Source organism: Nerophis ophidion, linkage group LG02, assembly GCF_033978795.1.
Source record: "Nerophis ophidion isolate RoL-2023_Sa linkage group LG02, RoL_Noph_v1.0, whole genome shotgun sequence".
NCBI classification, from domain to species: domain Eukaryota; kingdom Metazoa; phylum Chordata; class Actinopteri; order Syngnathiformes; family Syngnathidae; genus Nerophis; species Nerophis ophidion.
Window position 1 is genome coordinate 50673696 of NC_084612.1, and position 25962 is coordinate 50699657.

The 25962-nt window shown below is 40.9% G+C and overlaps 1 protein-coding gene across 1 annotated transcript in view; it reads right to left on the reverse strand.

Moving 5' to 3' along the window:
* LOC133542108 (plexin-A2-like) overlaps positions 1-25962 on the reverse strand; it is a 372047-nt gene that overhangs the window by 7971 nt on the left and 338114 nt on the right. Inside the window, exons 25-31 of the mRNA XM_061885956.1 lie at positions 21970-22129; positions 14976-15079; positions 12832-12928; positions 12441-12640; positions 5706-5875; positions 217-429; positions 1-144 (exon numbers count right to left, since the gene is read on the reverse strand). The exon at positions 1-144 is cut by the window's left edge and continues 7 nt beyond it. Of these exons, the coding sequence (XP_061741940.1) occupies positions 1-144; positions 217-429; positions 5706-5875; positions 12441-12640; positions 12832-12928; positions 14976-15079; positions 21970-22129 (1088 nt within the window). The remainder of the gene's footprint in view (positions 145-216; positions 430-5705; positions 5876-12440; positions 12641-12831; positions 12929-14975; positions 15080-21969; positions 22130-25962) is intronic.

A 25962-nucleotide genomic window follows, 5' to 3' on the forward strand; every position in this document is an offset into this window, starting at 1 on the left:
CTGTATTTGCCCACGTAGGTGTAGATCTCGTGGAGGGCGCTGAGCGCATTGAACTCACTGGAGTGTAGGCGTGCCTGCTCGGCCAGGTAGGCATTCATGTCCTGGTCGCTGATGGCGGGCAGGCGGCTGATGTCGGCATAGTACCTGCCAGCAGACGGACACAATGTGGGCGTGTTGAATGCTTTCGTCACGCTAGTTGAGGAGACACAGGCGTACCTTTCTACCCAGCTTTTGTAATGCGGGATGTCCTTGGCGTAGAGGAGCTTGGTGGAGGGCGAATCCTTGCCCAAGCGGTGCTCTGAGGTGGAGCAGGAGTCCATGAAGGTCTGGGCCACCACGGACAGGCAAGCGTCCGTGATGCTGCTCTTGTGGATGTCGAACACAAACTGCGGGTTCTTGATCACGTTCACCCAGAAGCGTAGGGGAAGGCTATGATGATAAAGTAATTTTTTTCAGTGCACAATCATTTTAGAGTTCACACTCATGACTAGAGATGTCCTATAATGGCCTTTTTGCCTATACCTGATATTCCGATATTGTCCAACTCTTAATTACCGATTCTGATATCAACAGATAGCGATATATAGAATTGTGGAATTAACACATTATCATCCCTAATTTGGTTGTGATGCTCCGCTGGATGCATTAAACAATGTAACAAGGTTTTCCAAAATAAATCAGCTCAAGTTATGGAAAAAAATGCCAACATGGCACTGCCATATTTATTATTGAAGTCACAAAGTGCATTTTGTTTTTCTAACATGCCTCAAAACAGCAGCTTGGAATTTGGGACATGCTCTCCCTGAGAGAGCATGAGGAGGTCGTGGTGGGCGGGGTTGGGGGGGGTAGGTGAGTGTGTGTGTGTGGGGGGGTGTACAGGGTAGCGGGGGTGTATATTGTAGCGTCCCGGGAAAGTTAGTGCTGCAAGGGGGTTCTGAGTATTTTTTCTGTTGTGTTACGGTGCAGATGTTCTCCCGAAATGAGTTTGTCATTCTTATTTTGTGTGGGTTCACAGTGTGGCGCATATTTTTAACAGTGTTAAAGTTATTTATACGGCCAGCCTCAGTGTGACCTGCATGGCTGTTGACCAAGTATGCTTGCATTCACTTTTGTGTGTGAAAAGCCCTAGATATTATGTGATTGGGCCAGGCTCTCTGTACTTCTCCCTACGTCCGTGTACAACTCCGTACAGCGGTGTTTTAAAAAGTCATACATTTTCCTTATTGAAACCGATACCGATAATTTCTGATATTACATTTTAAAGCATTTATCAGCCGATAATATCGGCAGTCTGATATTATCGGACATCTCTACTCATGACTATAACTATCACTTTTCAACTAGCAGCTCGAAGATTTTTTCATTTGGCCCGCCGAACATCACCCAAATTGACTTGACGAACTTGCTCAAAACAGAGTTGCAATATACAGTACTCCCGCCACACCACAGGGGGCAACAGCGAAGTATATGTTGAGTCGAATTTGTGTTTATTTCGAACATGAATGCATACAAAATGCATACAACATGATGCATCACAATTTCCAGTTTGTCTATTCAACGTTCCACATTTAATGTGTCACAATGAAGCGTCAGTGGGCGAGTAGAAGAAGATTGCACTATCGACTCTAAAAAAATTCTAAATAAATCGCAAAAATCTGACTTTTAACGGCGACTAGACAACAAAGTGGAAATTGCTGACTTTGATGTTTTATGTATTCGTGGTCATGTTGTGATTGGTTGTTTGAAAACTGGTTAACTTCAGCGAACCAATCCACTCCCCCTTACCCTCCTCACAGCCCCCCAACTCTAATGACTACATCCCCCCACTTAACACCTCACCCATATCTTGAAGACCACCCCCCCCCCAACCACCTGAGACCCCCCAAGTGTGTCTGTCTGCAAAACAGGTGAATGCACAGCTACATAAGTTACACATAGGCAAGGCCGAAGGTCCTGACGGTGTGAGCCCCAGGGTGCTCAGAGCTTGTGCCCCACAGCTGTGTGGTGTGCTCCAGCACATCTTCAATATGAGTCTTAGACTGCAGAAAGTCCCCAAACTGTGAAAAACTTAGTGCGTGGTCCCCATCCCCAAGTGCACGCGCCCCAGCACGTCGAAAGACTACAGGCACTAACTTCCCATATCATGAAGACCATGGAGTGGTTGGTCCTGGAACAACTCCGCCCTACAGTCAAGTCCCACCTGGACCCACTCCAATTTGCCTACCAGCCCCGACTAGGGGTGGAGAACGCGGTCATCTACCTGCTAAACCGAGCCCACACCCACCTGGACAAGCTTGTGAGCATTGTGAGGGACATATTTTTTGACTTCTCCAGTGTTTTCGATACCATACGGCCTGGGCTACTGGGTGTGAAGTTGGAGACGATGAAAGTGGAGGCCCCCTTGGTGTCTTGGGTTGTAGATTACCTGACTGACAGACCACTGTACGTGCGACTGCAGGACTGTGTGTCTGACAGGTTGGTCAGCAACACCCGGGCCCTGCAGGGCACAGTCCTCTCCCCCTTCCTCTTCACCATCTACACCACCGATTTCCACTATCAGCCAGAGTCCTGCCACCTTCAGAAGTTTTCTGATGACTCTGCGATAGTGGGGTGTATTGAGGATGGTGATGATGAAGAAAAAAAGGGTACTGGTGGAGGACTTTGTCACATAGTGTGGAAAGAACCACCTCCAGCTTAATGTGACGAAGACCAAGGAGCTGTTTGTGGACCTGGGAAGAAGGAGGAGTACTCTGGAGACCCCTGTTTCCATCGAGGGGGTCGATGTGGACATGGTTGAGGATTATAAATACCTCGGTGTACACATCGACAACAAGCTGAATGGGTCAAAACACGCTAAGGCCCTCTACAAGAAGGGACAGAGCCGCTTCTACTTCCTCAGGAGGCTAGGATCCTTCAACGTCTATACAAAAATGTTGAAGATGTTCTACGAGTCAGTGGTGGCAGGCGCCTTCTTGTACTTCCCTGCTGGGGAAGCCGGCTGAGAGTGAGGGATGCAAACAGACTGGACAAGCTGGTAAAGAAGGCCAGAAACGTGGTGGAAGTGGAGCTAGACTCTCTGGCGGTGGTGTCAGAGAGAAGAAGTCTAGCAAAACTCCTAGCCATTATGGACAACACCTCCCACCCACTACACTCGGACCTTGCAGAGAGAATGAGCACGTTCAATGGAAGGCTCAGACTCCCAAAATGCAACACGAAACGACACAGGAGGTCCTTCATACCGACAGCCATCAGACTGTATATTGCACATGTCCATCCTGACTGCACTTATATATGTAGAAAATATATATATTATTCATATATTATATATAAGATATATAATATATGTTATATATTATTTATTATTATTATTGTCTATTGTGAGCGAACTGTGGTGCTGAATTTCCCTCAGGGATCAATAAAGTACTTTCTATTCTATTCTAAAAGCATGTAGCGCTGAATTTGACCAGCAAAGGGCAATAAAGTTACATCTTAGGTTTAATTGTTCTGAGCCACATGTGTGCAATGTTTGCTGTGTGTATTAATACTCAACTTATTTTATTTATGTAAAATACACAATGGAAGTTACACCTCTGTATTGTTTATATTTTCAGTCCTTAGCCTTGGACTTTGACAAACTTTAATGATCCACAAAAGAAATTGTTCAACACAGTAGCTCAGTTACAATGAGGGAATGTGTAAGGTGGGAAAGGACAATGCAGGTATAAATAGACTAAATATAGCGATATAAAATATAACATCTACGTGTATATGTAATATTTACATAATATATGTACAGTGTTATATATACTGATATATTATATTATATTATGTCTATATCATATACACAATATATAAGAACACTACAAACCTAAATAAAAGAAACACAACTGAAATATTACTTCTATATAATACTATCGTACACTTTTAGTCTACTTAATACCTTTTGTTTTCAACCTCTTTTTGTGCCCTTGTGTGCATTATCCTATCCATGTGGAAATTGTTCCACACTGATCTACTGTGTGGAACAATTTCCCTTGTGGATCAATACAGTTTGTCTAAGTCTAATATTTCAAAAGAAGGAACATCAGTCATCAACTAAAACATAGCTTCTTTGTTTTATATGCTGTTAACTATCTGCCTCACTGTACACTCTGGAAATGAGTAGTGAACGCAGAATAATGAATTTATTGACAGTGGAGTGTGAAAGCTGATTTGTTTACTTTGTAAATAAGTAAACGCAGTCTCAAAGGAATATAACCTGCAGAGACCCCTTTTAAAGAAACATCCAAATTTTGATGTCCGGCCCCTGAGACCCTGGGCTCTCAAAACTGTGGCCTTCTTCATTATGCAGTTGAATAACCCTGCTCTAAGCATTGTGGAGATGATTCAAATGTAAATATTAAAGGGGAACTTTTTGAGGAATTTTACCTATCAATCACAATCCTTATGTAAACCAACTAGATTGTTTTTAATTTTTTATGCATTATAATTTGTAAACAAGTGCTAGCAAAAGTCAGTTCACGATGGAGCCTATGTGAGTCGCGTTATTCCACCTATTAAGCACTTAAAAATCATTTAACATTTTATATGCATGGAAGTATGTATGTGCGCAGTGACAGGCACATTCATATTAAGTGTAATTGTGGAGGGAGATGTTGCCAGCACTGTCTGCGGGAGCAAAAGTCACCGCCTCTGTCCAAGGTGCTGAGGACAGAGCACCGGGGCGTGGCAGTGCTGACGGCAAGACACAACTTGCAGGTGATTAGATTTCACAGGTGGTACGTGTTAATCTAATCATCTGTTGTCTTTATCAGTAAGCAGCCGGGAGCAGGAGAAGAGAGAGGATACATACGTGACTGAAAAGTCACGTTCTGCTGGAGAAAGACTTTGAAACATATATGTACATTAAAACTTTGTTCAACATGGCACGCCTGGCTCCTGTGAAGAATATGTCAGTGGTACCGCTAGGAAGTGACTTCCACAGTAATATTTACATAGTTTGGTCATTAGAAGCATACAGCAATGCATTCATTTCATCACAATGAATACTTTTTCCTTCAAAAACACTGACTAACTCACGGTAGACTTCATGAGAGCCAACAAACATAAAACAAGTTAACTTACTGTACAATGTCTGCTCTCGCTGCAATGCCGACTGTTAGGATGTTGATGAATTCCAGTTTAGACGAATAATTAATCGTAATCTTTGCGAAAAATCAAGTAATTCTTTGGTGTACCACTAGATGGAGCCATATCACAGTTTGAGAATCACTGACCGAGAATGCAATTTCACCAGCTCAGCGGCAAGAGAGCAGCTCACAAAGCTTGTGATGTCGATATAGCAGCATAAGCCAGTTACCTCTCTGTGATCAATACGCCGCTAAATGTCGATATTTAACGTTAGCGCTTATCATAAGAATATTGCTACTAGTTAGATAATATTCAAGTCAAAACAAAAAAAAAGTGCAATTCCCCTTCAAGACCCGGCTGATTGTAGCTGAGATAGGCACCAGCGCCCCCCGCTACCCCAAAGGGAATAAGCGGTAGAAAATGGATGGAGAATTACAATATTAGAGGGAATAAAGCCTCCTCTCTGCTAGAAAGAGCTGCTCTAGTGTTGATGCTTCACTTGAGCAATTAAAGACCTCCTAATAACTTTGACCTAAGTTTTATGCATCCTCCATTCAGTCCGCCTCCCCTCTCACCAGTTGCTCTTCCAAGTATGGCGGACATCGGTGTCGTGGATGTCGTGTCGGTCGGCCTGTTCGTCCAGGAAATCGAACATGTACTTGATGGCTAGCGGCAGGGAGGTGCCTCGGCACATGGTGCTGAACAGGGTCTCAAACAAGTCGTCCACAAATTTTTGCAGCGTGCCCTGAAGAAGACATGCAAGGAGTTGCGTAATATGTTAATATATTAAATATGCTAAAACAACAACAACAACAAAACAGGACAGGGGACGATGGCTTCCTGTGCACTTAAGATGTGACTTTAAGGTTTTACCACTTACGTATAAAATTCTACAAGGTCTAGTTCCATCCTATCATGCCGATTGTATTGTACCATATGGCTCAGCAAGAAATCTGCGTTCAAAAAACCCCGGCGTATTAGTGATTCCCAGAGCACAAAAAAAGTCTGTGGGCTATTGAGCATTTTCTATTCGGGCTCCAGTACTCTGGAATACCCTCCTGGTAACAGTTAGAGATGCTACCACAGTAGAAGAATTCAAGTCCCATCTTAAAACTCATTTGTATACTCTAGCCTTTAAATAAACTCCCTTTTAGACCAGTTGATCTGCCATTTCTTTTCTGCTCTGCCGGGCACGGATTCGGTGACCATAGATGAATCTTTAGCTGTCCAAAGTCGGGACCCAGGGTGTACCACTAATCTGTGAATCAGTTGGGGACGTCTTTGCACTGCTGACCTGTCTCCACTCAAGATTATCTCCTGCTGGCCCCAATATGGACTGGACTGTCACTATTATGGCGTGGCACAGTGAAAGAGTGGCCGTGCGCAACCCGAGGGTCCCTGGTTCAATCCCCACCTAGTATCAACCTCGTCACGTCCGTTGTGTCCTTGAGCAAGACACTTCACCTTTGCTCCTGATGGGCGCTGGTTAGCGCCTTGCATGGCAGCTCCCTCCATCAGTGTGTGAAAGTGTGTTTGAATGGGTAAATGTGTACCTTTGCGTACCTTGAAGATAGAAAAGCGCTATACAAGTACAACCCATTTATCATTTATTATGTTAGATTCCACTAGGGACTGGACTCTCACACTATTTAGATGGATCCCCTATGGACTGGACTCTCACACTATTATGTTAGTTCCACTATGGACTGGACTCTCACACTATTAAGTTAGATCCACTATGGACTGGACTCTCACACTATTATGTTGGATCCACTATTGACTGGACTCTCACACTGTTATGTTAGATCCACTATGGACTGGACTTTCACACTAATATGTTAGATCCACTATGGACTGGAATCTTACATTATTATGTTAGATCCACTATGGACTAGACTCTCACACTATTATGTTAGATCCACTATGGACTGGACTCTCAAAATATTGTGTTAGATCCACTATGGATTAGACTCTCACATTATTATGCGAAATCAACTATGGACTGGACTCTTACACTATTATGTTAGATCCACTATGGACTGGACTGTCACACTATTATGTTAGATCCATTATGGACTGGACTCACACTATTATGCTAGATCCACTCTGGACTACAATCTCACACTTTTATGTTAGATCCACTGTGGACTGGACTCTCACACTATTACGTTAGATCCATTATGGCCTGGACTCTCCAACTATTGTGTTAGATCTACTATGAACTGGACACTCACACTATTATGTTGGATCCATTCCACGTCCATTATATAAATAAACGTTGATTGATTGATGACTGATGTACAATGGCGTCCCAATTTAAGAGTGTTTTGTGATAAGAGCTGTTTTGCGGCTAATTGCTATTCTTTCAGATACAAGCAAACATTGGAGTAACAAGCATCCCCTCAAATAGTTAATGTGCCTCAACTTAAGAGCGCCCCAATTTAAGAGTGTTTTTTGCCCCAATTTAAGAATGTTTTGAGATAAGAGCTGTCTTGCGGCTAATTGTTATGCTTTCAGATAGAAGCAAACATTTGAGTAACAAGCATCCCCACTAAAAGTTGACGTTACTCAACTTAAGAGTGTTCTGCGCCCCAATTTAAGAGTATTTTGTTCCCCAATTTAAGTGTTTTGAGATAAGAGCTGTCTTGCGGCTAATTGTTATGCTTTCAGATACAAGCAAACATTTCAGTAACAAGCATACCTATTAATAGTTAATGTGCCTCAACTTAATAGCGCCCCAATTTAAGAGTGTTTTTTGCCCCAATTTAAGAATGTTTTGAGATAAGAGCTGTCTTGCGGCTAATTGTTATTTTTTCAGATAGAAGCAAACATTTCAGTAACAAGCATCCCCACTAATAGTTGATGTGCCTCAACTTAAGAGTGTTCTGCGCCCCAATTTAAGAGTATTTTGGTCCCCAATTTAAGTGTTTTGAGATAAGAGCTGTCTTGCGGCTAATTGTTATTTTTTCAGATAGAAGCAAACATTTCAGTAACAAGCATCCCCACTAATAGTTGATGTGCCTCAACTTAAGAGTGTTCTGCGCCCCAATTTAAGAGTATTTTGTTCCCCAATTTAATTGTTTTGAGATAAGAGCTGTCTTGCGGCTAATTGTTTCGCTTTCAGATACAAGCAAACATTTGAGTAACAAGCATCCCTACTAATAGGTAATGTGCCTCAACTTAAGAGCGCCCCAATTTAAGAGTGTTTTGAGATAAGAGTTGTCTTGGGGTCAAGTGTTATGCTTTCAGATACAAGCAAACATTTGAGTAAAAAGCATCCCCACTAATAGTTGATCTGCCTCAATTTAGGAGTGCCCCAATTTAAGAGTGTTTTGTGCCCCAATTTAAAAGTGTTTTGAGATAAGAGCTGTCTTGCGGCTAATTGTTATGCTTTCAGATACAAGCAAACATTTGAGTAACAATCATCCCCACTAATAGTTGATGTGCCACAACTTCCCCTCACCTCCCAGGGGGTGATCAAGGGTGATGGGTCAAATGCAAAGAATAATTTCACCACATTTAGTATGTGTGTGACAATCATTGGTACTTTAACTTTTTAAGAGTGCCCCAATTTAAGGTGTTTTATGCTCCTATTTGAGAGTGTTTTGAGATTCCTGAGGGAACACTAATGAAGGAATCTATAAAGTACTATCTATCTATAAGAGCTGTCTTTCGGCTAATTGTTGTGCTTTGAGTTGCAAGCAAACATTTGAGTTATCAACAAATAGCATACCTGCTATTAAATGGTGTAATAAATTTTGCGGTGAACCCCATAAGATCCGCCCATTTGGTCTTACTCGCTAGCATTAGCTTATCTAAAGCTAGACGTAACTTTGTTTTACAAGCAGAGGAATGGAGGAAGTGAGAGTGAAGGACACTGCTGAGGAGAAGTGGATGACATTCATATCGAATTAAAAAAATATATATAAAAAAAAGGTTGGCCTAGGAACACCTCGGGCTCCCCCGGGAAGAGCTTGAGGAAGTGGCTGGGGAGAGGGAAGTCTGGGCTTCCCTGCTTGGGCTGCTTTCCCCGCGACTCTACCTCGGATAAGCGGAAGAAGAATGATGGATGGATGGCTCGGTAACCGAGCATGTAATTAGCTAACTTCCCAGCTCTGGGAACGTTTGGAGGAGTAAAGAGCAGTATATATATATATATATATATATATATATATATATATATATATATATATATATATATATATATATATATATATATATATATATATATATATTTAAATATATATATATATATATATATATATATATATATATATATATATATATATATATATATATATATATATACACATATGTGTGTGTGAACTGGGAACGTTTGGAGGAGTCCTCTGTCCGGAAAGAATTCAACTTCAACTCCCACCTCCGGCGGGACTTCTCTCCCATTCCTGTGGAGGTTGGGGATATTGAACAGGAATGGGCAATGTTCAAAGCCACTATTGCTAAAACTGCAGCTGCGAGCTGTGGCCAGAAGGTGCCTTAGGTGCCTCAAGGGGCGGTAAACCTCGAACACCCTGGTGGACAGCGGTGGTCAGGGAAGCCGCCCGGCTGAAGAAGGAGTCATACCGGGTATGTTATCCCAGGGGACTCCGGAGGCAGTTGCAAGGTACCGACAGGCCCGAAGGGCAGCAGCCGTGGCTGTGGACGAGGCTAAGCAGAGGGTGTGGGATCAGTTGGAGAAAAACTATCGGGCGGCACCTCAGGAGGGGGAAGCAGGGAACCATCCAAGCTGTGTACAGCAGAGAATGGACTCTGCTGACTTCAAGTGAGGAAGTCGTAGGCCCTACGATGTAGGGCGTTTGAAAGAGCACTTTAAGGAACTCCTAAACCCAACTTTACCAGACACACCCTCCCTCACTGGAGTGGAGCCTGATGATGATGGGGGATCGATGTCGAGCTCTCTGAGTGAAGTCACTGAGGTAGTTAGACACAGTGGCAAAGCTCCGGGGGTTCACTAGATCCTTCCAGAAATGCTAAAGGCTCTGGGTGTTAAGGGGCTGTCTTGGTTGATACGCATTTTCAACATTGTGTGGAAGTCTGGGACAGTGCCGAGGGAGTGGCAGACTTGGGTGGTGGTTTCCCTATTCAAAAAGGGGGTCCAGAGAGTGTGTGCCAATTACTGGGGTATCACTCTACTCAGCCTCCCTGGGAAAGTTTACGCCAAGGTACTGGAAAGAAGGGTCCGGCCGATAGTTGAACCTCAGATTCAAGAGGAGCAATGTGGATTCCGTCATGGTCGCTGAACAACTGACCAACTCTTTACTCTTGCGGGAATCCTGGATAAGGTCTGGGAGTATGTGCTTTGTGGATTTGGAGAAGGCGTATGACCGTGTCCCCCGGGAGATCTTGTGGAAGATGCTGAGGGATTACAGGGAAGGGGAACCCTGCTGAGGGTCATCCAATCTCTGTACAACCAAAGCGAGAGTTTTGTCCGGGTGCTTGGATGTAAGTCAGATCCATTGCCAGTGGGGGTTGGTCTCCACCAGGGCTGCGCCTGTCACCTATCCTGTTTGTGATTTTCATGGACAGAATTTCTAGGCAGAGTTGTGACCATGGCGGAGAGGGGATACGTCTCGGGGAATAAAGGTAGCGTCACTGCTTTTTGCAGATGATGTGGTCCTGATGGCACCTTCGGTTTGTGACCTTCAGCTCTCACTGGATCGGTTCGCAGCCGAGTGTTCAGCGGCTGGAATGAGGATCAGAATCTTCAAATCTAAGGCCATGGTTGTCAGCAGGAAACCGGTGGTTTGTACAGTCCAGGTAGAGAACAAGACTCTGTCCCAGGTGGAGGAGTATCTCGGGGGTCTTGTTCACAAGTGAGGGAAAGATGGAGCAGCTGGGGCAGTATCGCAGTATTTCTGCCACACTGTTGTGACGAAACGAGTACTGAGCCAGAAGGCAAAGTTCTCGGTCTACTGAGCTATCTACATTCCTACTTTCGGTCATGAAGTGTGGGTCATGACCAAAAGAATAAGATCGCGGATACAAGTGGCCGAAATGAGTTTCCTCAGAAGGGTGGCTGGCATCTCCTTCAGAGATAGGGTGAGAGAGACTCGGAGTAGAGCCGCTACTCCTTCGCTTGGAAAGGAACCAGTTTTGGTGGTTCGGGAATCTCGTGCGGATGCTTCACAAGCGTCTCCCTAGGGAGGTCCTCGTTGTACATCCCACTGGGAGAAGACCCCGCGGCAGGCCAAGGACTAGATGGGGGATCCCTCAGAAGGAAGTTGCTAATGTTGCTCTGGAGAGGGAAGTCTGGGGGTCTCTGCTGGAGCTGTTGTCCCCGCGACCCGATTCCGGATAAGCAGTTGCAGATGGATGGATGGATGGATGTATATATAATGTGTGTGTGTATATATATTATATTAATATGATGGATACATAATTGATATAATGGATATAAAGAGGATGAGAAAGTTTGACTCCTACCTTTTTTACTTCCGTGACGACCTTAATGTTTTCAGAAATATCAAACAGCTACAATTTGCCAAACATAGATAAGTGTTTTACATTTTTCCCAATCATGCACTGTTAATGGATTTTAATGGGTGTAATTTTGATTATTTTTTTTAATGGTGTTTGGACCATTTTCATGATGTCAATAAACTTCAGTGAGCAGGTTGTGTCAAATAAATGATAAATGGGTTGTACTTGTATAGCGCTTTTCTACCTTCAAGGTACTCAGAGCGCTTTGACACTACTTCCACATTTACCCATTCACACACACATTCACACACTGATGGAGGGAGCTGCCATGCAAGGCGCTAACCAGCACCCATCAGGAGCAAGGGTAAAGTGTCTTGCTCAGGACACAACGGACGGGACAAAGTTGGTAATAGGTGGGAATTGAACCAGGGACCCTCGGGTTGCGCACGGCCACTCTCCAACTGCGCCACACAGTTCTTGTTATGTGTGGGCATGTGCGTTGACCTTTATGATTTTTTTTGTACCATAACTAGGGAAGGTTGTTTGGATTGTGTTATAGAAGTCAATGCTGCGCTATGATTTCGAAGTACTTTCAAGGTTCAATAATCAGATTTACATACGTTGTTCAGAAAATGTGTAGCATTCATAGACTGCCTGTTTTTTAAGATTAATTGTGAAGAAATCCACGATGCGATGCTTTAATGAACTCACCCCTGTTCTAAATAAAATGTATTATTATTATTATTTATTCATGCACGTTATTGACAGGCTTTCACGGCGCATATAAAAGCATCCGGCTCTTGACCCTTGAGCTTGACACCTGTGGTTCATATTAAGTCAGTTAGTGTTGCATCAAGTGTGACAACTACCTTGGTGGCCAGAAGCCGAGTCAAGTAAATCTCTGACACCATCTTGCTGCCTCGCTCGCCCTCCTTCTGGTCGCCGTGCTCGTGGTTTTTCACCAAGTGCCAAACTTTTACCCCACTCTCCAGGTCGGGGGTCAGCATGGGCACACGGGAGTGGGGGCTGTCGGGACTGGTGGGCGTGGAGCGGAAGGGCACGTCCACACCTGGAGGGTCAAAGGTCAGGATGACAAAGCAGGAAGCTGGAAGTCAGTCTGCTGAATCAGCAGTTTTGTTCACTGAAGGCTGTTGATGTTCTCTTGTCTACTCTTTTTTTTTTACTCTCCAACTTGAAACAAATTTTCCCAAAATAAAAAAAAACTGGTATTTCTCTATTTGGTTTGTCTCCAGAACTGACCGTATCTGCTGATGCTTCTCGGGAAGCTGGCTGAGGACGGAATGTTGAAGGACGACATTTGTTTGGGCACCAAAGCCACCACACAGCGATCAGTCACCTGGGAGGTCAATGGTAAGATTTGCACACATCATGTCAAGAATAACATAGAGTTATTCACTTTTTCCACATTTTATGTTACAACCTTATTCCAAAATGGAAAAAAAAAAATTTGTGTCGTCAAAATTCTACACACAATACCCCATAATGACAATGTAAAAAAGTTGTTTTTAGAAATGTTTGTAAATTTATTAAAAAAAGCAACTAAGAAATCACATGTATATAAGAATTCCCAGTGCTTCTCTTTTTACACATGTTCTTATTCCAAAATGGAAAAAAAAAATCCTTAAAATTCCACACACAATACCCCATTATGACAATGTAAAAAAGTTTTGCAAATTTATTAAAAATAAAAAAACAAGACATTTTCTGTATATAAGTATTCCCAGAACTTGATATTTTACATACTTTTTTATGTTACAGCCTCATTCCAAAATGGAAAAAAAATAATGTTTTTGTCCTCAAAATTGTACACATATTACCCAATTATGACACTGCAAAAAAGTTGTTTTTAAAAATGTTTGCATATGTATTAAAAATAAAAAACTAAGAAATCTCATGTATATAGTATTCCCAGCGCTTCTCTTTTTTACACATGTTCTTATGTTCCAGCCTTATTCCAAAATGGAATAAAAAATAATTATTGTCCTTAAAATTCTACACACAATACCCCATTAGGACAATGTAAAAAAGTTGTTTTTAAAAATGTTTGCAAATTTATTATAATCTTTTTAAACTAAGAAATCTCATGTATATAAGTATTCCCAGCGCTTGAATTTTTACACATTTTCTTATGTTTCAGCCTTATTCCAAAATGGAAAAAAATACATGTTTTTGTCCTCAAAATTCTACACACAATACCCCATTATGACAATGTAAAAAAGTGTATATTTTTAAATGTTTGCAAATGTATTCAAAATAAAAAACGAAAAAATATCATGTATATAAGTATTCCCAGTACTTGACTTTTTACACATTTTCTTGTTTACAGCCTTATTCCATAATGGAAAAAATAAATGTTTTTGTAAAAACATTTAAATGTGTAAAAAACATGTAACATGTAAAAAAGTAGGTTTTAAAAATGTTTACAAATGTATTAAAAACAAAAAAACTATATAATCCCATATATATAATTATTCCCAGGGCTTCACTTTATACACATTTCCTCATGTTACAGCTTTATTCCAAAATGGGGAAGAAAAAAAATATTCTCAAAATTCTACACACAATACCCCATCATTACAAAGCAATTTTTTATTATTATTTTTTTAGAAATATTTGCTTATTTAGTAAAAATAAAAAACTAAGAAATCCCATGTACGTAAGTATTCACAGCCTTTGCCATGAAGCTCACAAATGTTCTCAGGTGCATCCTGTTTCAACTGATCATCCATGAGATGTTTCTACAGCTTAATTGGATTCCACCAGTGGTAAATTCAGTTGGTTGGACATGATTTGGAACCATGAGAAACTAAATCCTCTGGTCTGATGAGACAAAGATTGAAGTCTTTGGCGTGAATGCCAGGTATCATGTTTGGAGGAAACCAGGCACGCTCATCACCAGTCCAAAAAGTGGTGTGCTTTTATCTGGGAACTAGTCAGGATAAAGGGAAAGATGAATGCAGCAATGTACATAGACATTCTGGATAGAAACACTTCTCATCCAACCTGATGGCGCTTGAGAGGTGCTGCAAAGAGGAATGAGAGAAAGTGCCGAAAAATAGGTGTGCCCAGCTTGCGAAATCGTATTGAAAAATACTCCCTGCCAAATGTGCATCAACAAAGTATTTTGCAAAGGGTCTGAATACTTATGTACATGTCATTTCTTAGTTTTTCTTAAAAAAAACTTTTACGTTTTAATTATAGGGTATTTGTGTGTAGAATTTCGAGGACAAAAAATTATGTGTTCTATGTGGAAAAAGTGAGGTGCTGTGGGTATATGCAAGTTCAGCATGGAGCTTGTCAGTGTTCGTATTCTGTGGTTGTGATGCCCTTGAGCTGCTCATTAAAAGGCTTGAGCCAAAGACTGTGCTCGGTTTCTTGCCCACCTGGTAGTGCAGCAGCGTGTTGAGCCTCTTCCAGTCGCCCTCGATCTTGGTGGTGATGTCTTCGTCCTGAAGGACCACGCGAGCCGTCCTGCCCTGCCGCCACTCTGTAGGGAGAACACGTCAATAAAGAATGTGTCGCCTTCCGCTCCTCGTGGACTCACCTTGTCCAATTTTTAAGTCCACTTATTTCCCATTTTGCATCATAGCAGTTGCTGAGTTGTGGTGTTATATGCACCACACGTTCCCCCAGATGATTAGCTTTGCCTCTAAAAACCTATTGTGGTGTGCAACAATAACATAAAAAACAATCTAGAAATATGTATTATCTTATGAGTGGTATTGTAAATTCCAGTCCGTAACATGCTATTTTTTCCTACGCTTTGAACCCTGCGTCTTACAAAATTGTGCGGCTAATATGGGTTTTTCTTCACTGCAAATGACTCTGGTAAGTTGTGTTGTTGTTTGTGCTTTGGCGCCATCTTTTGGACGAGTTTTCTCACTGCAGGTGCTGCATTGCCCCTCTGATAACACTAAGCTTTCAACCACAAGTACAAGTTCCATCTTCTAGCCGTCCATAGCGTTACTACTTACTATGTACCTTTAAACATATTCACACCTATTTAGCTTTTTTTAATAGAAATTGTATACACCTACAGACTATCAGTGTTGGGACCAACGCGTTACAAATTAACGCGTTACTGTAACGCCATTATTTTCGGCGGTAACAACTGTATTTTTCCGATTATAAGTCGATCCAGAGTATACGTCGCACCGGCCGAAAATGCATAATAAATAAGGAAAAAAACATATATACGTCGCACTGGAGTATAAGTCGCATTTTTGGGGGAAATTTATTTGATAAAATCCAACACCAAGAATAGAAATGTGAAAGGCAATTTAAGATACATAAAGAATAGTGAACAACAGGCTGAATACATGTAAATAACCAACTGAAAACGTGCCTGGTATGTTAACGTAACATATTATGGTAAGAGTCATACAAATAACTATAACATATAGAACATGCTATACGTTTTCCAAACAATCTGTCACTCCTAATCGATAAATCCGATGAATTCTTCTTCCTTGATGTCGCTTCTTAACAACTCTGCCAATTCAAAAGGTATGCGCCGCTTCCTCTTGTCGTTTTCTGCTGCATATTTCACTACGTCCAGCTTGTAACCTGCAGTACATGATTTCCTTTTCGGTCCAATTTTTGTTCAGCTCTTCTCAGTTTTTATAAGTTACCGCCAACGATGAAATTATCCACTTTAATAGCTACGGCAGTAGCATATAGCAGTTAGCATTCCATGACCCACAATGCACTTCTGCCATGACCATACCCCGCCGAATTCTTATTGGTTTACATGTATGTGACGATTGCTGATGTGTGTGTGACGATTGCTGACATATTCTTGGTCTCTTCCACGAATGAGGTAAATAATATTATTTGATGTTGTGTAATCTGCGGTACATGATTTCCTTTTTGGTGCAGAAGAGGGGTGGGAGAAGAGGTCCCGCACTCTGGACCAACTCCTCCACTTTACTGTGACAACCAGCTCACATTGGCACAGCGGGTGGAGGTAGCTGAGTTACAGCGGCGCTTTTCTGATGTGTTCTCCTCGCGGCCCGGCCGCACGAATCTCATCCGTCAACCACGCTGGATTTAACCAAGGGCTACTGGCAGATTCCCTTATCACCAGAGTCCAGGGAAAAAACGGCCTTCTCCACTCCGGACGGTTTGTACCAGTTCGTGACACTTCCGTTCGGCTTGTTCGGTGCGCCTGCCACGTTCCAGCGTCTCATGGACCGGGTGCTGTGGCCCCAGGCTGCATACGTGGCTGAGTACCTGGATGATATAATCATCCAGAGTGACAGCTGGGAACAACACATGCAGCGGGTGGGGGCGGTGCTCGAGTCCCTGAGGCGGGCAGGGCTCACTGCCAACCCGGCGAAGTGCGCGGTTGGACGGAGGGAGGTACAGTATCTGGGGTACCACTTGGGGGGGGGGGGCAGGTGCGGCCGCAGGTGGACAAAACGGCGGCGATCGCAGCCTGTCCACCTCCCAAGACAAAAAAATAGGTGAGGCAGTTCTTGGGACTGGCAGGGTACTACCGGAGGTTCATTCCGCGGTTTGCGGATTAGACTGGCCCATTAACTGACCTCACCCGAAAGGGTGCTCCCGAACTGGTCCAGTGGACGGAGCAGTGCCAGCAGGGATTTGAGAAGGTGAAAAAAGCACTTTGTGAGGAGCCGGTGCTGGACACGCCTAATTTTGACATCCCTTTCTGTCTGCAGGCAGACACATCAAGTCGGGGGATAAGGGCGGTACTGTACCAACAGGTGGAGGGGGTCGACCGCCCCGTATTATATCTCCGCCGTAAGCTGTCGGACCGGGAGGCGAGGTACAGCACGGTGGAGATGGAGTTCCTCGCCATCCGGTGGGCGGTCGGGGCCCTCCGTTACTACCTGTTAGGGCGCGCCTTCAGCCTCTATTCGGACCACAAACCGCTCCAGTGGCTCCACCGCATGAGGGATGCTAACGCGAGGATCACCCGGTGGTACCTTGCGCTACAGCCCTATAGTTTCCGGGTGGTCCACAGGCCGGGGAGTCAGGAGTCAGATGGCCGTGGCCGACTTCCCCTCTCGCCCAGGGAAGATATATATATATATATATATATATATATATATATATATATATATATATATATACATATATATATATATATATATACATACATATATATATATATATATATATATATATATATATATATATATATATATATATATATATATATATATATATATATATATATATATATATATATATAACTTGATTCCAAGATGGCGGCGCCCGGACGGGCTGCAACATTGCGGAGCTCCTGCTAAAGATGGAACATTTGGCAGAAATACCGGACAATTCTACAAACTTTATGGCTGGCTCACATCATGGTCACTCCGTGATCACGTACGACCGCCAGACACTTCTGGATGTGGACATATCGGGCCGTTTTGGACTGATAGACGCGTGTGTGCCAAACGTGCTAACTAGCATGGGAATACGTCGGCGGCCACATCCAGCGGCCTGTGAAGCAGGGGAGTCTAGTAGCAGCGGGGGCCGTCTACGGAGCAGACGCCAGCGGTGTGATCGGAAACGCGGATGCCGAGCGGGGCTAAAAACAAAGCAGAAGGCTAATCCCCACAGAACACCACTTCCCTCCATTCTGAAGACGGATTTAAATGGAAAATGCGAGACTACTGGTCTGGGTAAGGAGTCATTTAAATTAGAACAAGTTTTTCTGCTTTGAGTGTTTGAGGTGGCTAACTATGATGCGTGCAGTTTATCAAAGCAACAAACAAACAATCGGAAAATTCCCGTTACTAAGGTGGCTAACCATGATGCGTGCAGTTTATCAAAGCAACAATCAAACAATCGGAAAATTCCTGTCGTATCAATTCCTAGATATGGTCGTAACTATACTAAATGCACTGGGCATAATAAACACAACATTATTAATATTGCTACTACGGATAATTTGATCAAAAACTCCCTAAAACAGCCCACTACCTATAATATAGGTTTTTTAAACATAAGATCATTGTCTCCTAAAACATTGTTAGTTAATGATATTATCAGAGACAACAATCTTAACGTCATCGGTCTCAGCGAAACCTGGCTTAAACCAAACGACTTTTTTGCGCTAAATGAGGCATGTCCTCCTAACTTTACACATGCGCATATTGCCCGTCCGCTTAAAAGGGGTGGGGGAGTCGCACTAATATACAACGAAAACTTTGACCTTAGTCCTAACATAAATAATAAATATAAATCGTTTGAGGTGCTTACTATGAGGTCTGTCACACCACTGCCTCTACACCTGGCTGCTATCTACCGCCCCCCAGGGCCCTATTCGGACTTTATCAATGAATTCTCAGAGTTCGTTGCTGATCTAGTGACACACGCCGATAATATAATCATAATGGGGGACTTTAATATCCATATGAATACCCCATCGGACCCACCGTGCGTAGCGCTCCAGACTGTAATTGATAGCTGTGGTCTCACACAAATAATAAATGAACCCACGCATCGCAACGGTAATACGATAGACCTAGTGCTTGTCAGGGGTATCACCGTTTCCAAAGTTAAGATACTCCCGTATACTAAAGTATTGTCCGATCATTACCTTATAAAATTCGAGGTTCAGACGCATGTTCGTCAAACTAATAATAATAATAACTGCTATAGCAGCCGCAACATTAATACAGCCACAACGACAACTCTTGCTGACCTACTGCCCTCGGTAATGGCACCATTCCCAAAGTATGTGGGCTCTATTGATAACCTCACTAACAACTTTAACGACGCCCTGCGCGAAACCATTGATAACATAGCACCGCTAAAGTTAAAAAAGGCTCCAAAAAAGCGCACCCCGTGGTTTACAGAAGAAACTAGAGCTCAGAAATTATTATGTAGAAAGCTGGAACGCAAATGGCGCACGACTAAACTTGAGGTGCACCATCAAGCATGGAGTGATGGTTTAATAACTCATAAACGCATGCTTACCTTAGCTAAAGCTAAATATTACTCAAATCTCATCCACCGTAATAAAAACGATCCTAAATTTTTGTTTAGTACGGTAGCATCGCTAACCCAACAAGGGACCCCTTCCAGTAGCTCAACCCACTCAGCTGATGACTTTATGCAATTCTTTAGTAAGAAAATTGAAGTCATTAGAAAGGAGATTAAAGACAATGCGTCCCAGCTACAACGGGGTTCTATTAACACTGACACGATTGTATATACGGCGGATACTGCCCTCCAAAATAGTTTCTCTCGTTTTGAGGAAATAACATTAGAGGAATTGTTACAACGTGTAAATGGAATAAAACAGACAACATGTTTACTTGACCCTCTTCCTGGGAAACTGATCAAGGAGCTCTTTGTATTATTAGGTCCATCAGTGCTAAATATTATAAACTTATCACTCTCCTCGGGCACTGCTCCCTTAGTATTCAAAAAAGCGGTTATTCATCCTCTCCTTAAAAGACCTAACCTCGATCCTGACCTCATGGTAAACTACCGACCGGTGTCTCACCTTCCCTTTATTTCAAAAATCCTTGAAAAAATTGTTGCGGAGCAGTTAAATGAACACTTAGCGTCTAACAATCTATGTGAAACCTTTCAATCCGGTTTCAGGGCAAATCACTCCACGGACACAGCCCTCGCAAAAATGACTAATGATCTATTGCTAACGATGGATTCTGATGCGTCATCTATGTTGCTGCTCCTCGATCTTAGCGCTGCTTTCGATACCGTCGATCATAATATTTTATTAGAACGTATCAAAACACGAATTGGTATGTCAGACTTAGCCCTGTCTTGGTTTAACTCTTATCTTACTGATAGGATGCAGTGTGTCTCCCATAACAATGTGACCTCGGACTACGTTAAGGTAACGTGTGGAGTTCCCCAGGGTTCGGTCCTTGGCCCTGCACTCTTCAGCATCTACATGTTGCCGCTAGGTGACATCATACGCAAATACGGTATTAGCTTTCACTGTTATGCTGATGACACCCAACTCTACATGCCCCTAAAGCTGACCAACACGCCGGATTGTAGTCAGCTGGAGGCGTGTCTTAATGAAATTAAACAATGGATGTCAGCTAAGTTTTTGCAACTCAACGCCAAAAAAACGGAAATGCTGATTATCGGTCCTGCTAGACACCGAACTCTATTTAATAATACAACTCTAACATTTGACAACCAAACAATTAAACAAGGCGACACGGTAAAGAATCTGGGTATTATCCTCGACCCAACTCTCTCCTTTGAGGCACACATTAAAAGCGTTACTAAAACGGCCTTCTTTCATCTCCGTAACATCGCTAAAATTCGCTCCATTCTGTCCACTAAAGACGCTGAGATCATTATCCATGCGTTTGTTACGTCTCGCCTCAACTACTGTAACGTATTATTTTCGGGTCTCCCCATGTCTAGCATTAAAAGATTACAGTTGGTACAAAATGCGACTGCTAGACTTTTGACAAGAACAAGAAAGTTTGATCACATTACGCCTGTACTGGCTCACCTGCACTGGCTTCCTGTGCACTTAAGATGTGACTTTAAGGTTTTACTACTTACGTATAAAATACTACACGGTCTAGCTCCATCCTACCTTGCCGATTGTATTGTACCATATGTCCCGGCAAGAAATCTGCGTTCAAAGGACTCCGGCTTATTAGTGATTCCCAAAGCCCAAAAATAGTCTGCGGGCTATAGAGCGTTTTCCGTTCGGGCTCCAGTACTCTGGAGTACCCTCCCGGTAACAGTTTGCGATGCCACCTCAGTAGAAGCATTTAAGTCTCACCTTAAAACTCATTTGTATACTCTAGCCTTTAAATAGACTCCCTTTTTAGACCAGTTGATCTGCCGTTTCTTTTCTTTTTCTTCTATGTCCCACTCTCCCTTGTGGAGGGGGTCCGGTCCGATCCGGTGGCCATGTACTGCTCTCCTGTGTATCGGCTGGGGACATCTCTGCGCTGCTAATCCGCCTCCGCTTGGGATGGTTTCCTGCTGGCTCCGCTGTGAACGGGACTCTCGCTGCTGTGTTGGATCCGCTTTGGACTGGACTCTCGCGACTGTGTTGGATCCATTGTGGATTGAACTTTCACAGTATCATGTTAGACCCGCTCGACATCCATTGCTTTCCTCCTCTCTAAGGTTCTCATAGTCATCATTGTCACCGACGTCCCACTGGGTCATTATTGTCACCGATGTCCCACTGGGTGTGAGTTTTCCTTGCCCTTATGTGGGCCTACCGAGGATGTCGTGGTGGTCTGTGCAGCCCTTTGAGACACTAGTGATTTAGGGCTATATAAGTAAACATTGATTGATTGATTGAACTTCGCCACACCTAGTGTGGGATGCGGCTTTAAACAGTCATGGGTACTTGAACTTTTTAACTTGTGTGGATGACGGCAGCCTCACCCAGGTCCATGTCAGCAGCCCGGGGCCGCTGAGAGCAGGGCATGTTCTTGTAGACTGCGTCCAGGATCTTTTCCTTCACCTGGTTGATGGTGTCGCAGTTGAGCACCTTGACAGTGATCTCGGGACTGTTCTCGTTGTCGGGGTTCACGCAGCTCAGAGTCTGGGACACACAGAAGAGAGGAATGTTACCTGCCAGCTAAGTCCTTTTCCTGAGTCACTCTCTCCAGGCTGCGTCCCGCCGGAGAGGCTCTGGGGCCGAAATGTAATTTCACACCTACGGGATGCGGCTTTAAACAAGTAATGAGACACTCTGCCGCTGCCTGACACTGCGATCACAGAGCTGTCATCTTGTCATAGGATGGAACTCTAAGCCTCAGGGAGAAGTCGTGCTGACGGTCCAGTGGCGGAACAGGCAGCCTGATATTAAGCTACCCTTCAGACCGCTTCATGGGGACTAAAACCTTTCTGAATGATTACACAAAAACTGCTTTTTTTTTTTTAGAATTTTTCCCATCATTCATAATCTTTATGTATTTTTTTATGCATTCTAACTTGTAAACAAGCTTTAGCAAAATTCAGCTAACAATGGAATCAATGAGAGTCGCTTTTTTTAGCCAATAAAGCACTCCTATATGCATGTACGTATATATGTAATGTCGTAACATTCATAATAACATGTAATATATACATGATGTAAGTATTTGTGTAATGTAGTAACATTCATAATAACATGTAATATATACATGATGCAAGTATATATGTAATGTAACATTCATAATAACATGTAATATATACATGATGTGTGTTTATATGTAATGTAGTAAATTTCATAATAACATGTAATATTTACATGATGTAAATATATTTGTACTTCAGTAACATTCATAATAACATGTGATGTATACATGATGCAAGTATATATGTAATGTAGTAACATTTGTAAAAACATGTAATACATACATGATGTAAGTATATATGTAATGTAGTAACATTTGTAAAAACATGTAATACATACATGATGTAAGTATATATGTAATGGAGTAGCATTCATAATAACATGTAATACATACATGATGTAAGTATATGTCATAAAACCACATTCATAAAACATGTAATACATACATGATGTAAGTATGTATGTAATGTAACATTCATAATAGCATGTACTATATACATGATGTAAGTATTTGTGTAATGTAGTAACATTCATAAAAACATGTAATATATACATGATGCAAGTATATATGTAATGTAACATTCATAATAACATGTAATATATACATTATGTAAGTATATATGTAATGTAGTAACATGTATAATAACATTTGAAATATACATGATGTAAGTATATATGTAATGTTGTAAATTTCATAATAAAATATAATATTTACATGATGTAATTGTAATTGTAATTTAGTAACATTCATAATAACATGTAATATATACATGATGCAAGTATATATGCAATGTAGTAATGTTTACAATAACATGTAATATAAACATGATGTAAGTATATAAGTCATGTAGTAACATTCATAATAGCATGTGATATGTACATGATGTAAGTATATAGGTAATCTCACATTTATAATAACATGTAATATGTACATGATTTAAGTATATATGTAATGATAAATGGGTTGTACTTGTATAGCGCTTTTTTACCTTCAAGGTACTCAAAGCGCTTTGACACTACTTCCACATTTACCCATTCACACACACATTCACACACTGATGGAGGGAGCTGCCATTCAAGGCGCCAACCAGCACCCATCAGGAGCAAGGGTGAAGTGTCTTGCTCAGGACACAACGGACGTGACGAGGTTGGTACTAGGTGGGATTTGAACCAGAGACCCTCGGGTTGCGCACGGACACTCTCCCACTGCGCCACACCGTCCCTATGTAAGTATATATGTAATGTAACATTCATAATAACGTGTACTCTATTCATTGTGTAAGTATGTGTAATGTAGTAACATTCATAAAACATGTAATATATACATGATGCAAGTATATATGTAATGTAGTAACATTTGTAAAAACATGTAATGCATACATGATGTAAGTATATATGTAATGTAGTAGCATTCATAATAACATGCAATACATACATGATGTAAGTATATGTCATATAGTCACATTCATAAAACTTGTAATACATACATGATGTAAGTATATATGTAATGTAACATTCATAATAGCATGTACTATATACATCATGTAAGTATTTGTGTAATGTAGTAACATTCATAAAAACATGTAATATATACATGATGCAAGTATATATGTAATGTAACATTCATAATAACATGTAATATATACATTATGTAAGTATATATGTAATGTAGTAACATGTATAATAACATTTAAAATATACATGATGTAAGTATATATGTAATGTCGTAAATTTCATAATAAAATGTAATATTTACACAATGTAATTGTATTTGTAATTTAGTAACATTCATAATAACATGCAATATATACATGATGCAAGTATATATGCAATGTAGTAATGTTTATAATAACATGTAATATAAACATGATGTAAGTATATAAGTCATGTAGTAACATTCATAATAGCATGCGATATGTACATGATGTAAGTATATTTGTAATCTAACATTTATAATAACATGTAATACATACATGATTTAAGTATATATATAATGTAGTAACATTTATAATAACATTTAATATATACATGATGTAAGTATATATGTAGTAACATTCATAATAACATGTAATATATACATGAAGTAAGTATATGTGTAATGTAGTAACATTAATAATAACATATAATATATACATGATGTAAGTATATATGTAATGTAACATTCATAATAACATGTACATTTTACATCAGGGGTAGGGAACCTATGGCTCTAGAGCCAGATGTGGCTCTTTTGATGACTGCATCTGGCTCTCAGATAAATCTTAGCTGACATTGCTTAACACGATAAGTAATGAATAATTGCGCTGGAGTTAAAAATACAACATTCTCATGCAATTTAATCCATCTATCCATTTTCTACCCCACCTGTTCGAGAAGTCGCATTAATGGTATGAAGCATGTTCCTTATTATTTGAATGGGACAAGCGGTAGAAAATGAATGGATGGATGGATGGTTGGTTTCAGAATAACGATGTTATTCTGAAACGCATTATAAAATGTTGGTCTTACTTAAAAATGCACGCATTTAGTTGTATTCAGTGTTAACATTTTTATATGGCTCTCACGGAAATACATTTTAAAATATTTGGCTTTAATGGCTCTCTCGGCCAAAAAGGTTCCCGACCCCTGATATACAGTACATGATGTAAGTATATGTGTAATGTAGTGACATTCATAAAAACATGTAACATATACATGATGCATGTATATATGTAATGTAACATTCATAATAACATATAATATATACACAATGTAAGTATATATGTAATGTAGTAACATTTATAATAACATTTAATATATACATGATTTAAGTATATATGTAATGTCGTGAATTTCATAATAACATGTAATATTTACATGATGTAAATATATATGTAATGTAGTAACATTCACTATCACATGTAATATATACATGATTGAATTATATATGTAATGTAGTAGCATTCATAATAACATTTAATATATAAATGATGTAAGTATACATGTAATAACAATCATAATAACATGTAATATATACATGATGTAAGTATATGTGTAATGTAGTAACATTAATAATAACATATAATATTTATATGATGTAAGTATATATGTAATGTAACATTCATAATAACATGTACTCTATTCATTGTGTAAGTATGTGTAATGTAGTAACATTCATAAAACATGTAATATACTGTATACATGATGCAAGTATATATGTAATGTAACATTCATAATAACATGTAATATATACATGAAACAAGTATATATGGAATGTAGTAACATTCATAATAACATGTAATATACAGATGATGTAAGTATATATGTCATATAGTAAC